This window comes from Peromyscus eremicus, chromosome 19, assembly GCF_949786415.1.
Source record: "Peromyscus eremicus chromosome 19, PerEre_H2_v1, whole genome shotgun sequence".
NCBI classification, from domain to species: Eukaryota; Metazoa; Chordata; class Mammalia; order Rodentia; family Cricetidae; genus Peromyscus; species Peromyscus eremicus.
In genome coordinates this window covers 62,761,082-62,775,327 of record NC_081435.1, presented here as the reverse complement: position 1 = coordinate 62,775,327, position 14,246 = coordinate 62,761,082, and the positions used below count along the sequence as shown (strand labels likewise).

At 44.6% G+C, this 14,246-nt stretch overlaps 1 protein-coding gene across 2 annotated transcripts in view; it reads right to left on the bottom strand.

Moving 5' to 3' along the window:
• Positions 1-14,246, bottom strand: part of Dym (dymeclin) — a 303,216-nt gene that overhangs the window by 38,649 nt on the left and 250,321 nt on the right. For both annotated transcript variants that reach the window (XM_059246037.1, XM_059246038.1), the window contains exon 16: positions 9,138-9,251. In XM_059246037.1, the coding sequence (XP_059102020.1) occupies positions 9,138-9,251 (114 nt within the window). The remainder of the gene's footprint in view (positions 1-9,137; positions 9,252-14,246) is intronic.

The window sequence follows — 14,246 nt, the reverse complement described above, 5'->3', positions numbered from 1 at the left end:
TATTTGCACTAAAAGAGAAGTTATCTTTTTATTAAATTTTCTGTGAAAACAGGACCTAATTTTCAAATGATACACATTGTAACATTCTTAATCATCCAACAACACAGATAATTAACTGAGTCCATGAAAAGGGGAACCAGGAACCTTATTCTCTCATGTATGAGGTAGTGTGCAGTGAACACACGTGGGACTGGATGACTTATGTTCCACTCCCATGTCACTCAAACTGCTCTCAGTCAGTGAAATGGGAGCCAGGACCCTGTTGTGCTGTGGGTACAGAAATCTGCAGGAGCTTTGAGCCATGGCTACTTGCGCAGCTTGCGAAGGACATGCTAACTTTGTTCCTACCAAACCCTACACGAGAAACAAGCAAAAAGATTTCAGAGCTGCTCCTTATTCTCTTGTTTAAGCACGAAGGTCTGGAAAAAAGATGACCCAGGGCTGCCTTTCCCAGACTGCATGGAAAACCAGTAAAAAGAGAATGTTTAGATTGATATTAATACTATTTACTTTGAAGAGCCCAGTTGTTTAACTGCATAGACAAATTTAGCCAATGAGTATACATTCCCACACAGACTATTATGCAAATATTTTAGAAGACTATGTCAAATAATAATTGATTGAAAACTACTTTATTTGGTTGAATGTCAATTACTGTGCCACAGGCTTCTAGATCTTAATGTTTACTTCTCCAAAGTTGGAAGAATAATTCTACAAATTGAGTTTTTATTCTTCAATGAAGGCAAATGTCAAAATGTCAGACTCATCTGCTTAGCTGATGAGTAAATTCATGAATTTTATGATTCTCTTAAGCCAAGGTAGTCAAAAAGCTACAATGTAGTGTTTTAATATATATGATAAATCACTATGTAGACACTTCCACACTTCCATATTAAGACATAGAGCTTATTAAAATAGTATTTCCAATTTGAAATCCATTCCTACAAACCTATCACATATATAAAGCTATCATTATACACCAATATTATATTAATATATAAGCAAACTACCCTGAATGACTCTTACCACACTCATGTGATATACCAACACTATTCAACACACAGCTTTTCCAATCAACTTCAGATACTGTAGTATACTGTGAATTAAATTCTCGAGGTTTTAGGTGATTTAATTTAATATAAACACCCGACTCCTCCCAAAATGATTAAAATAATTGAGGCAAGGCTTGGTTTAAGGCTAAACAGCCCCCCCCACCCCAGTAACATCTGTGGTAATGACAGGTTCTCATTCAGATCAACAGAGCATGACCCACTTCAGCTTCTCTTCTACACGGTGATGGATTGTTTTGTTTTCTGTTTTTAAACTGAACCATCCATCTTCCAACCTCTACAGCCACTGACTGCGCTGGCAAGCTGAGCCCAGGGGTACAATTTTTTTTTTCCATGTTCCAGAACAAAACTACCTGTCTGACTTAAAGGATTTACTCGTGACCTTGGCCTTAATAGTATATTACTCTAAGCAAGGGTTAACGTCTCTGGGACCCCCACAAATCTCTGCTGGCCAAAACCATGAAGAAGGCTGCATTTCCATGTATATGTGACTGTCTCAAAGAACCATTTCTTCTTGAGTACAGTATAATAAAAAGACAATACATCCACATCCGAGTGTGTGGCCTGCACACTGCAATTCATTTTGTGCTAAGGTCAGGATTATAGGTCACTTCACTATTTTCTATGGAGCACGGAAGGGTTCTTAGGCAGAGTGTTTATTAAAGGAACTAGAAAACAAATCGGGCATCACAGCAAGGACAAAGGACACAGGTAGTGAGGGTGAAGTGAAAGAACACAGGAGCGAAGGCACCTGAACCACAGCAAGGCACAGAGCACGAGCTCTTACCGGAAGACAGGGAGGAGGGAAAGGAGGGTGCAGAGAGGTCTGTCCGGCAAAAGGTGGCCCAGCCCCCAGCCGGGTCTGCGACACTGAAGGTACGAGACTAATCCGCAGCACCGCACAGACCCAAAGAGTACTCAGAGTAGGGTGGGGCATGTCAAAGGACAGCGAAGTCAACCCCAGGAGTCCACTGCCAAAGCTAGAAAAATCCGGGCAAAAATAAATAAATGTCAGCACTGAACTAGAACCTACAGAAGGAACTACAAAGTCTTCACTTGGCAAGCACCACAATGGGAAGTTCCTCATGGTGTTGGCCAGACCTACTGATGGATGGTCAAATCAGTGGCCAAACTCTGAGGAGAAACAAGACACCAGTAAAGGTGTCAAGTGTCACTCCCAAGATGTTTAACATTTAGACCAAATGGTCCCGCTTCACTAGAGAAGCCTGGAGATGCCAAACAACATCTCCAGAAAAGAGACCTGCAGACACCATACACCCAACCGCGCTGCACCAGGGCAGTATGCTTCTGGGGTCTTGGCCAAATATGAACAGCTTCAACAGAATTCTGTTGAAAATCAGAAAAACCCGAATACAATCAAGGTGACCAGGACCTGTCAGAAATGTCATGAGCAGGAAAGAAAGAGAAGAGGAGGATGGAGGAGGAGACTGAGATGCAGCAGTTCACAGCGTGGGTCCTGCAGAGCAGGGTGGGGTGGCAACGGGCACGCTTCCATCAGTCACTGCTTTCTAAAACAGCATTTGTTTGACATTTTTAGCTTACTGTATCTTCCCCACACCATGAGCTCTGTGTGAGCAGGGTGTTTGTTTCGTCCTCTGCTGTACCCACTATGTTTAGGATAGTGCCAGAACAGAGAGAGACAGTTACAGACATTCAAATGTCAGAAGATGGCAGAATAAGAATTTGAAGTCATAATCCCAGCACTCGGGAGGCAGAGGCAGGTGGATCTCTGTGAGTTCGAGGCCAGCCTGGGATACAGAGTGAGTTCCAGGAAAGGCTCCAAAGCTACACAGAGAAACCCTGTCTCAACAAACAAACAAACAAACAAACAAACAAATCTGAAAGACTTATAAATCTTGGGGTTGGGGATTTAGCTTAGTGGTAGAGCACTTGCCTAGCAAGTACAAGGCCCTTGGTTTGGTCCTCACTCCAAGAAAAAAAAAAAAAGAAATTGAAAAGCATGTCTGAAGGCACAGTATTTTTGATCCCTGGACCCCCAGATGCTAAGAAGCCCATTTTCCCCCAGAGTACATAACATGGGCTCTTCCCCCCTCCACTCGGTTCACGGACTGAGCTAGGCAGCAGGGGCTGCAGATGAGCAACACTTCCTGTTCTCAAGAGAGAGAAAGACATCAAACATCTAACACAGGACAGAAGAGAGGACAAGATACAGGAATAAAGGGCTCTGGGCATTTTAAGGAGAGAGACATACGGGGATGGAAGAACGAAAGGAAAGTCTTCACAAATCCTCTGAAATTTAGCCGGGCCTTTGGGGATGTTCAGGATTTGGATAAGGAAAGGCCCAGGCTGCGGGTGGGGGTGGGGTGGGGGGATGGGTGGGGGGTGGGGACACACAGCAGATGACAGAGAGGGGGAAGGGAGCTGCACACCCGATGACGACGATGACGATGAGGACGAGTGAGCTGCAGAAGCAAATCCACAGAGGGAGGCCACAGAAGGACACAGATGCAGAGTTGCCTGCAGCCGGGTGGGGGTGGGGGCAGGGCACTGGGAGAGGAGGGAACCGTGAGCTGTCTAGAATCCTGGAGTAAGAACTTCAGACTTTATCTGCGGGTAATGGGGCACCGCTCTGCAAAGCTCAGCATGGACGGAAAAACAGCCAAATTCTGGACTCTAAGAATCACAAGAAATCTTTGGTACAATTCTGTGCAGCTTTCCATCATAAGACTGTGCATGTATATGTGTCTGTGTACATGTAAGTGCAAGCATATGCACTTGTATGTGTTCATGTGTGTACACATGTGTGTGTGGAGGTCAGAGCTAAGTATCAGGTGTCTTCCTTAATTGTTCTCCACCTTATTATTTTTTTTTTTGTGTGTGTGTGTGTGTGTATGCGTGTGCACGTGTACACATATGTGTGTTGCTGGCATCAGGAGTCTTGTCCCTCTGCTCTTCACTTTATTTATGAATATATATTACGTCCCTCTGTCTCTTTCCCAGAGCTCACAGACTCAGCTGGATTAGCTGGCCTGGTCTAGGGATACTGGATTGACACCTTGTGAATGCTATCACTTCCATGCCCAGACGACATGTACTTAAGTCCTGGAGACTGGAACTCCCATCCTCACACTGGGACAGTAAGTGCTTTCTCAAGTGAGCTGTCTCCCCAGCCCCTCCATCTTATTTTTGAGACAGGGTCTCTTGTTGAACCTGGTGTAGCAGGCTTTCTTTTGGGCCACCAACCAGCTCCTAAATGAAGACACCAAGACTTATTAGTTACGAATGCTTGTTTCTTGCTAGCTCTTATAACTCAACTTAACCTGTTTCTTCATCTATGTTTTGCCTTGGGTCTTTTTTACCTTTCTTTCATTTTGTATGTCCTACTCCATGTCTGTCTGTCTGGCCCTGGGCATCTCCCTCTCTTTCTTCCTTGTTCTCCCTCAAGCCTAGATTCCTCCTTCTACTTATTCTCTCTGCCCACCAGCCTGTCCTGTCCCTCTATTCCCTTGCTACTGGGCCGTTCAGCTTTTTTATTAGACCAATCAGGTGTGCAGGCAAAGCAACACATCTTTACATCGTTAAACAAATGCAGCATAAACAAATATAACGCATCTTTGCCTAGTTAAAGTCATATTGCACAACCACCTGGACTAGCTAACAATGGGCTGCAGGGACCCCCGTCTCCCCTGTCCCAGCACTGGGATGGCGAATGTGTGCCTCTGAGCCCAGCTCTTTACATGGGTGCTATGGATCTTCACGCCTGTGTGGCAAGCAGTTTACCAATGGAGCCGCCCCCAAACTCCTACGGACTTCTTTTAACCCACCTCTCCTGTGTCCTCGGATCACACGATGTTCTTATATTTGCTCCCAGACTTTGCTGCAGGCATTCTCTTGATCCAATTTCCACCCCAAAGATGAAATGCCTGACTCTTCTATGATATAATCCTTGCAGTGGTCAGACACTGTATCTCCTGGGATCCTCTCTTCCTCGGGTTCTGTACCCCCTCCTCCTCACCTTATGTGATATACAGGCTCTGTACTATAACCTCACCTACTTCTCTGGCTCACATTTGGGCTTACTAACAATGTTACCTAACCATGATCTCAGATTAACCCTAACATTGAGTACTCTTCATCATAGCCCAGGCTAGCACAGGGTGAAAATATCACCTGAAGAAAGGCTGCTTTGGTAATGCGTGTTGCTGGGCCCAGCTCTGCACTTGAACACTACTCAGTGTCCTAAGGTCTTAGCTGCTTCACGAGAAAGCTGGGGTGACAACAGGATCAGTTCATTGCTATACACTCTGAGAAAAATTTACAGCATTACTATTTATTGTAGAATTTAAGTTCTAAAAATTACTGACAAGTTACATTTGCCAGAATTTTGAGAAACAGTGTCAAAAGATGAAAAAGACTGGCACAGTATGGAAGAAATCAGTACAGAGACTGTACTAGAAAAACTGGAAATAGATCTAGTATGCCCATCAGTTTTACGTCAACTCAACACAAGCTACAGTCAGTTGGGAAGAGGGACTCTTAATTGAGAAAGTGTCTCCATAGGACTGGCCTGTGGGTAAGCTGGGGCATGTTTCTTTACTGATGATTGATGTGGGAGGGCCCAGTTCCCTGTGGGGGTGCCATTCCTAGGAAGGTAGTCCTTTGTTCATCCTGGGTTCTGTAAAAAATTGAGCAAGGTATGAAGAGCAAGCCAGTAAGCAGCATTCTTTCATGGCCTCTGCATCAGCTCTGGCTTCCAGGTTTCTGCCTGGGTTGAGATCCTGTTCTGACTTCCTTGGATGATGAAATATAAGCTGTAAGATGAAATAAGCCCTTTCTTCCAAGGTGCTTTTGGTAATGGTTTTTTATTGCAGCAACAGAAACCCAACCAAGACATCCAGCAATCCTAGTATTGGATATATATCTAAAATAAGCCAGCCCCATTTTCCTGCTTGCCTCACTCTTCACAATAGCCATGAAGTGGAATCATCCCAGGGGGTGTGGATGAGTAAACGGATAAGGAAATGTAGTACACACACAATAGAATAGTACTCAACTGTGAACAATTCTGCCATCTACACAACGTGGATGGGAGATGGAAATCAGTCAGGCACACAAAGACAAACATCGCATGTTCTCACTTAGATGTGGAAGAACAATGCTGATCTATCTCAGACAAGCAGAGTGTAGAAGAGTGGTTCCCGAGCCCAGCCAGGGTGTGTGGCAGGAGGCTGGTTTATGGAAATATGAGGTGAACAACTTTTAGCACAGTAGAACTACTACGGTTGGCACTAATCAAGAGACTATTTCATAACAGCTGAAGCGAGAATTTTTGGATGTTCCCAGAACAAACAGCAAATGTCTGAGATGACGGATATACCACTACCCTGATCTGACCCCACACACCAACACTTGTATTAAAATGTAAATAAGCACATTTACTGTGTCAAATAAAAAATACAGTAAAAATCAAAAATGGGGCTAGTTCCTCTTTTGCTATTCATTTACTCATCTTGGGCTTCAATTTTGTTGAAAGGACATTCTCAACCAACTCAACGAGGGAGACAGAGACAAGGCCATATTGAGAATAGGAGGGTGCATAAGTAGTAACCGTGTCCTCTCTTTCTGGACTGAAGACCCCGGGTTGTTCCCTGCTTCCCTGGATTCAAGTTCCTCCCAGCACAGTCCGCTGCTGTCTGAGCAGGCTCAGATTGCTCCTTCTGCCTCTTAACACACAGTCCACAGAATGGCTAGCTGCTTCTCACGATGCATCACCAGTATCTTTAGACACTGTCCATGGGTCACTGAATCCTCTCTTTCCCCTTCATGCTCTCCAGTGGGGCAATGGCTGAGAGCCTGGTGTGGCAACAGAGGTGGTACGTGCATACCCCGAAGGACACAGGAAATCCAGGTCTAGTGCCAGCGGTGGGCAGGCCTGTGGACTTCAGCTGAAGCCTTGCCAGCTGCTCCTGGATGCCCACCCTGATGCACCACCACCACACTGCTGGTGATGGCCTTGCACATTCTGTGGTTTCCCTTCACTGTGCGTTTCTGAGATTTTGAGTTCTTCACATTGAATCATGATCTACTGAAATCAGGAGTTTTATTTCTCTGACCGGTTTGGTAGGGTAAACAGCAGCTACTCATATCAATCAAGTACATATGACTTCCTGAGAGCCACAGAACAGGGAAGCTGGGACATGACAGCCAATACCACTGAAGTGCTCCAGAGCTTTCTGTGAGCTGCTGCAAACTTCAGCATCTCTGGGGGCCACTGACAAACTCAGTCACCTACTGCAAGACAGGCTCTAGTCTGGATACAGAATGTTCTCCAAAGATCCAGACATTAAGGACTTGGTGTCCTGCTCCTGGAGCAGCTAAGCATTTAGTGGAAGCGTTGAGAGGGACTGGGCAGGTTTGTGGCTTACTGGGGAACTCTGCAGCCCCAGTTCTTTCCTCTTCGGTTCCTGAGCTCTGAACTAGGTATGGAATTTTGTTTTGTCACAAGCTTCTGTCATAACATGATGTCTCAAGACTGGCCCAAAGCACTTGGGCCAACTGATTCACAGGATGAAACTTCCACAACAAATCTCTCTTCACCAGTTGATTCCTTCAGGCATTGCGTTACAGTAATGAAAAGCTGACTAACACTGCTGGAGGAGGCCGGGGGCTGTCTCTAGAGAACAGCCTCTCCGAATCTCCAGCAACTGTGGCATCATGGGGAGAAGAGGATTCAGGGAAATACAACGACCTTAGATCTCCTCTGTAGCCTGGAGGAGACCGGAGAGGAGGTTAGGGATGTAGATATGGAAATGCCCTTCTTGCATCTGTTTACATGAAACCATTAGCAATTGGGTGGGCAACAGTTTTGTTTAATTTCTACCCTCTTGAACAATTCTTCCTTGTTACGAGCTATGTACTCTTTCAGCAAAATGTCTTGCTTTTAGCTTACAGATCTTACTGTGTTCTCTGCTACCATAAACTGAAAAGTGAATTGTCTTCTTTGACGTATAAACTATCCTCACCTTTATAGTTCCTTGTATTTTCTGAGAGAGAAAAGCTATCATCACAAATCTAAGTTTTAGTGCTCTTGAGGTGACTTAAACCACCACACCAGGCTCCAGGCAGTGGTTCTCAACCTGTGGGTCATGACCCCTTTGGGGGGATCAAATGACCCTATCATAGGGCTCACCTAAGACCATATGAACAGATATTTACAATATAATTCATAACAGTAGCCAAATTATAGTTATGAAGTAGCAACAAAAATAACTTATGGTTGGGGTTCACCACAACATGAGGAACTGTACTGAAGGGTTGCAGCACTAGGAAGACTGAGAACCATGCTCTAAGGGATCAGGTGTGAGGTGTGGACTTTCGCCCATGAGTTCACTTCGAGTGCCACACAAACATAAGTATTTTCTCAAATGCAGTATTTCCCCTGCTTCCATGAAGTACTTTTCATTACTGTATGAAGGCATACAGCAAGCAGTGTATGTATGGATGGCAAGCAAGGGCTCTGGAGCCAGACTGCCTGGGCCTGACTCAGCTCAACCACTCTCTGGTTTAGTCCTCTGGGTAAACTAGTCCTCTGGGTAAACTAACCTTCCTATGCTGGCTTCATCCCCTGATGACTTCAGCTGCTGACACTAGCTACTTGAGAAGGGGATTGAATGAGGTATCACTCAGATGCTGAGGCCCCAGAATGACACGGGGAGGCATGGGGAGGCACTCACAAGCGTCAGACCCCACAGTAACTGGCATCATCACCACCTCCACCTTCCCATTAGCCTTTGGTGAGGTTTGTGTGATTCAATTTGTTTGACTGGGTTAAAAATATGTGTGTTAACAGTAGAGTTGCTCATGGGGTGTGCAGGGGTTACTCATGGGCTACTCAGTGATGTCAAAGCATATTTGGCTGTTCTCCTCTGAACTGCAGTTTTGGTATCGGGTAGAGCAAAGCAAATATTCGGTCTCTCTGACCTACGAGTACAGGGTAAGCAGTATGATTCCGAGTACAGCTAGATGCTGATGTGAGCATAAATGACCAACAGCCAGGGTCAGCAGACAAGTCTTCAGTCGGCTTACCTTTAGTCTGTCCTTGGGCAGCGCCACAACCCCTTGTTTAATGATTTCCAAGACTCTTTCCACTGACAGCTCAGCTCCAGCCTGTAGCAGCCTTGAGCTAAAGAAGGAGATCACCTGTAATGAAAAAGCCATTTAAGGAAAAGACTTATTTATTTTTATTTTATGTGTTTTGCCTGCATGTATATATGTGCACTACCTGCATGCCTGGTGTCTACAGGTCAGAAGAGGGGGTCAGAGCCCCAGGAGCTGGAGTCACAGATGGCTGTGAGCCAGAATGTGGGTGTTAGGAACTGAACCAGGCCCTCTGCAAGAGCAGCCAGTGCTCTTAACCTCTGAGTCATCCTGCCAGCCCCAAAGTTATCGTTTCTCGATAATCTGTTTGTAGTCCTCCTGCCTCAACCTCCCTGGTAGCTGGGGTTACAGGTGTGTGACATGGAAGGCACACATTTAACCAGGCAGTTGTCTGACAAGCATTTTCAGAGACGCCCTTCTCACCTCAAGTCAGGGTTTCCTACTTCTGCTTTAAAGGACCGGATTCTGCTTTATCTGACCTCCTAGCCACAGACCTCTCTCTCTAGGGTTTGAGGGTCACACAAGAGTCAGCCCCGTGTATCACGGTGGTTATTCGCACTAGAGTCAAGAGTCTCGATCCTGCCACCTCCATCTTACCATCCTTTATTTGTTCTTGGTTATAGAGCCGCGCAGAGCAGAATGTGGAAAGAGAAAGCAGATCTTCAACGAGTCAATTTCCAAGCTTAAAAAGAGACCTCGGGAGAAGTATTACCAGGAAAAGAATCTTAAGTTAATGGCTAAAATGGTATTTGGGAATTATCTATGATTTTAATTCATCCACAGTGGTTTATTTTTGTTTTTGTTTTTCGAGACAGAGTTTCTCTTAGTAATAGCCCTGGGCTGTGCTGGAACTCACTCTGTAGACCAGGCTGGCCTCAAACTCAGAGATTCACCTGCTTCTGCCTCCTGAGTGCTGGGATTAAAGGTGTGCACCACCATGCCTGGCCATCTGCAGCATTCCTACCCCAATCACCAGGGATAATCAACAGCAATCCACCATGACTTCCACTTGACGTCACCACAGAGTCTGAACTATGTAGTAAAATGCTAACATAGCCCCATTCCAGATCACTGAAAACTTGTAATTGAAAAATTAAAAGCAGCGGGGTAGGGGTCTCACACTGGGTGAAGTCTGCTTTGCAAGTATGAGGAGCAGAGTTCAGTTCCCAAAACTCACATAAAAAAATCCAGATGTAGAGCCGGGCGGTGGTGGTGCACGCCTTGAATCCCAGCACTTGGGAGGCAGAGGCAGGCGGATCTCTGTGAGTTCGAGGCCAGCCTGGTCTACAGAGTGAGTTTCAACACAGGCACCAAAACAAATACAGAGAAACGCTGTCTCAAAACAAAACAAAACAAAACAAAAAACCAAAAAAAAAAACAAACCAAAAAAACAAAAACCAGGTTAAAAAAACCAGATATAGAAGCCTGTGCTTATGACCCCAATGGCAGGGAAGCAGAGGCAGGAGGGTTCCTGGGGCTTGTTGACCAGCCAGTCTACCCTACTAGGTGAGTTTCAGGTCACTGAAACACTGTCTCAGAAAAGAAAAAAGAAGTAAAGGAAGAAAGAAAGGTGTTGTGCTGGAGGAGTGACTCCTGGTCTCCACATGTGTGCAGACACATGTGTGTGCACCTGCACACAGCAACATAAACACACATACCAAAATAAAACCAAAATTAACTGAAAGGGGAGCAGGGGATGTATCTTAGTGTTAGAATGCTCGGAAGCTCGTGGGGAACCCTGGGTTCACTCTTGAGTTCTGCAGAACCCATGCCGACCAACCAGTCCAACAAATCACAGAGAATGTCATGGCCATTTTCCAGAAATTATTATTAAAAGCACAATGTTACAGATCAGGAAGACGGCTGACCCCTAAGATATACAAAATGGTTTAAAAAAGGATATTGTCAATTTCATGTGACTTAACCTAATACTCATGCACAAATTAATTTCTTTGGCCAAAAATACTTAAAGAGTAGGAACATGTGTTAAAAAACATTCTAAGAAATAAAAAAATAAATAAATAAAATCAAGACCAAAACCAAAATCCAGTGAACTAGTTTATTACTAAAACTCAGAATGGATACGTGAGGTTTACATTTTTGACTATTTACTAAAAGCTGGTGTTTTGCTATTGGACGATATTTGGCATACGGTGTAGAAACAGCACACACTGAATGGCTCTTAAAGGTAACAGGCCATCAGAGGCGGTCACAAAGCCTCCTGACACCAACCCTGGGCCTGCTCAGGGACCACCAGACTGATGTCTGGGATGCTTCTGCCAGTCAGCCAGAATCTAGGCCAGAGGTCTTTAAACTTTTCTGACCAAATATGCCTACACATTAAAAAAAAGTATGTACTTGTAATATGTTCCATTTATTTATAAGTCATGAAACATACTGCAGTATTAATTTTCAAAGGGGATTTAAAATCATTTTTATGCGTATGAGTGTGCATGGTCTGATGCCCAAGGCAGTCAGAAGAAGGTATTAGATTCCTTGGAACTGGAGTAACAGGTGGTTGTGAGCTGCCAGTGCTGGGAACTGAACTCTGGTCCTCTGCAAGAGCAGCCAGTGCTCTTAACCACTGAGCAACCTCTCCAGCCCAGCATTAATGTTTTATATATCATAAACTGAATATAAAAAGACACGAATGGACTGTCAAGGTGGCTCAGTGAATAATGGTGCTTACTGTTAAGCCTGATGACTTACTCTCCGGAACCCATGTTGTGGAAGGAGAGAATGGACTCTCACAGGCTGTCCTCTGATCTTCATACATGTGCCACGGCATGCCCACCCATATATATATATATATATATATATGTACACACACATATGTCTATATATACGTATTTATATACATGTATAAATATAACACAAAAGGAAATGAACAAGAGTGAGGTAAAGACAAAATGAACTCGATTTTAAAGAATTACTTGGTGTGGTGACTCAAAAGAATTTTGGTACTTATTAAACTATTATTGAAAAACCCGAGTAACTGGGTATCATAATTTCTGCTAATCACAAAGGCTTCACATCAATAGCAAACAAAATATAATTCCTAGAAAGACACTTTTTATTTTAATTTTATCTATCCATCTGTCTGTCTGTCTACATCTATCTATCTTGGGGCAGGGTCTCTCTCTATAACCTTGGCTGTCCTAGAACTCACTCTGTAGACCAGGCTGGCCTTGAACTCACAGAGACCCGCCTGCCTCTGCCCCTGAGTGCTAGGATTAAAGGTGTGCACTGTCACAGCTGGCAGACACATTACTGACTCTAGAGAACCAAACAGAAACCTCCCTAGCCAGGCTGATGGGCCCACTGCCTGAGAGACTGGTGGGAGCCTCACTTCTTCCATCTTATGAGGTGGCACCTGTTCTAGGAGAAGAGGGTGTTGGCTTTGCATTGTCCTTCGTCACACATGTGGATCTGATTGCTTTTCTTTCAATACAATACAATTGCTGTGGGATGTATGGCAAATGTGTTGCTAATTAATCAATAAAACACTGATTGGCCATTGGCTAGGCAGGAAGTATAGGCGGGGCAAGGAGGAGAATAAAGCTGGGAAGTGGAAGGCTGAGTCAGAGAGACACTGCCAGCCGCCACGATGAGAAACAGCTCGTGAAGATGCCGGTAAGCCACGAGTCACGTGGCAAGGCATAGATTAATGGAAATGGATTAATTTAAGCTATAAAAACAGTTAGCAAGAAGCCTGCCACGGCCATACAGTTTGAAAGCAACATAAATCTCTGTGTTTACTTGGTCGGGTCTGAGAGGCTGTGGGACTGGCAGGTGAAAGAGATTTGCCCTGACTGTGGGCCAGGCAGGAAAACTCAAGCTACATACAATACCTGGGGGATAAAAAGGACTTTCTCAAAGATTGTTGACTTGAATTCAGATCCTATAGGAACACAACTGCTTTTCTTTTTCTTTCCCTCCCTCCCTCCCTCCCTCCCTCCCTCCCTCCCTCCCTCCCTCCCTTCCTTCGCCTTCTTTTTTGTGGGGGAATCCACGTTTTGCACATGCTAGGCAAGAGGTCTACACTGAGGGATATCCCCAGCCACTAGACCACTAGAACACAATGTAACACAGTGTGAGGGAGCCAGAGGGGAGTACGCCTGCCAAACCTGCATCCCAAGCACCTCCTTCATCCCTCAGAGTACCTGGAGTTTGGTGGTTCACCCTGTGGCAGTATCAGAGGCGATACTATATAGGAAGGGCTCTACTGCCAAGTCACAACTGCAGCCCAGTGCCAATACTGCTGGGAAAATGGAATCTCTTTTACATGAACAAACGAGTCTCTAGTGGGCCTGTCCCAGGATCTTGAGGCACACTGGTGCAACTTGTGGGGGGTTGCTGATCAAGACAACAAAACACTCACAATCAAAGTCAAGTGGAACCCACAGCACTCACATACTTAGAGACACAACAGGCCAATAAAAGCATGAGTACTCACACATCACTTCACCAAAGAACCAAGTGATATGATGACAGGCCTGTTTTGTTCTCTCTGTGGCCTACAATGACTTGCCTCTAAGCCATGAAAGAATTCTCCTGTCACCAGGAGAATGGCAGGATGGCCATGTGGCTCCAGTTCTAAGTAAATTTCATTCATTTATTTATTATATAGTTTTAAAAACTGTCTCATTTGTACGTTTAAAGTTGACATTCTAACGTCTTTGCATTCAGAATGTCACTATTTTAGAAAATGATAAAAGGGGGGCTGGTTCAGTAGTTAAGAGCACTAGCTGCTCTTCCAGAGGACCTGGGTTCAATTCCCAGCACCCATATGGCAGCTCACAACTGTCTGTAATTCCAGTTTCAGGGTACCCAATACCCTCATGCAGGAATACATGCAGGCAAAATACCAATGCACATAAAATAAATAAATCTTAAAAAAAAAAAACAGTACTTAAAAAAAGATAAAAGAACTACTTCTAAAAGAGAAGTATACTTTCTACATCAGGAGGGAAGGAAGTAAACCATTACTGGATCTTTATCCTGGAGCATGCATTCTCTCCATGCTGTTTATTTCAT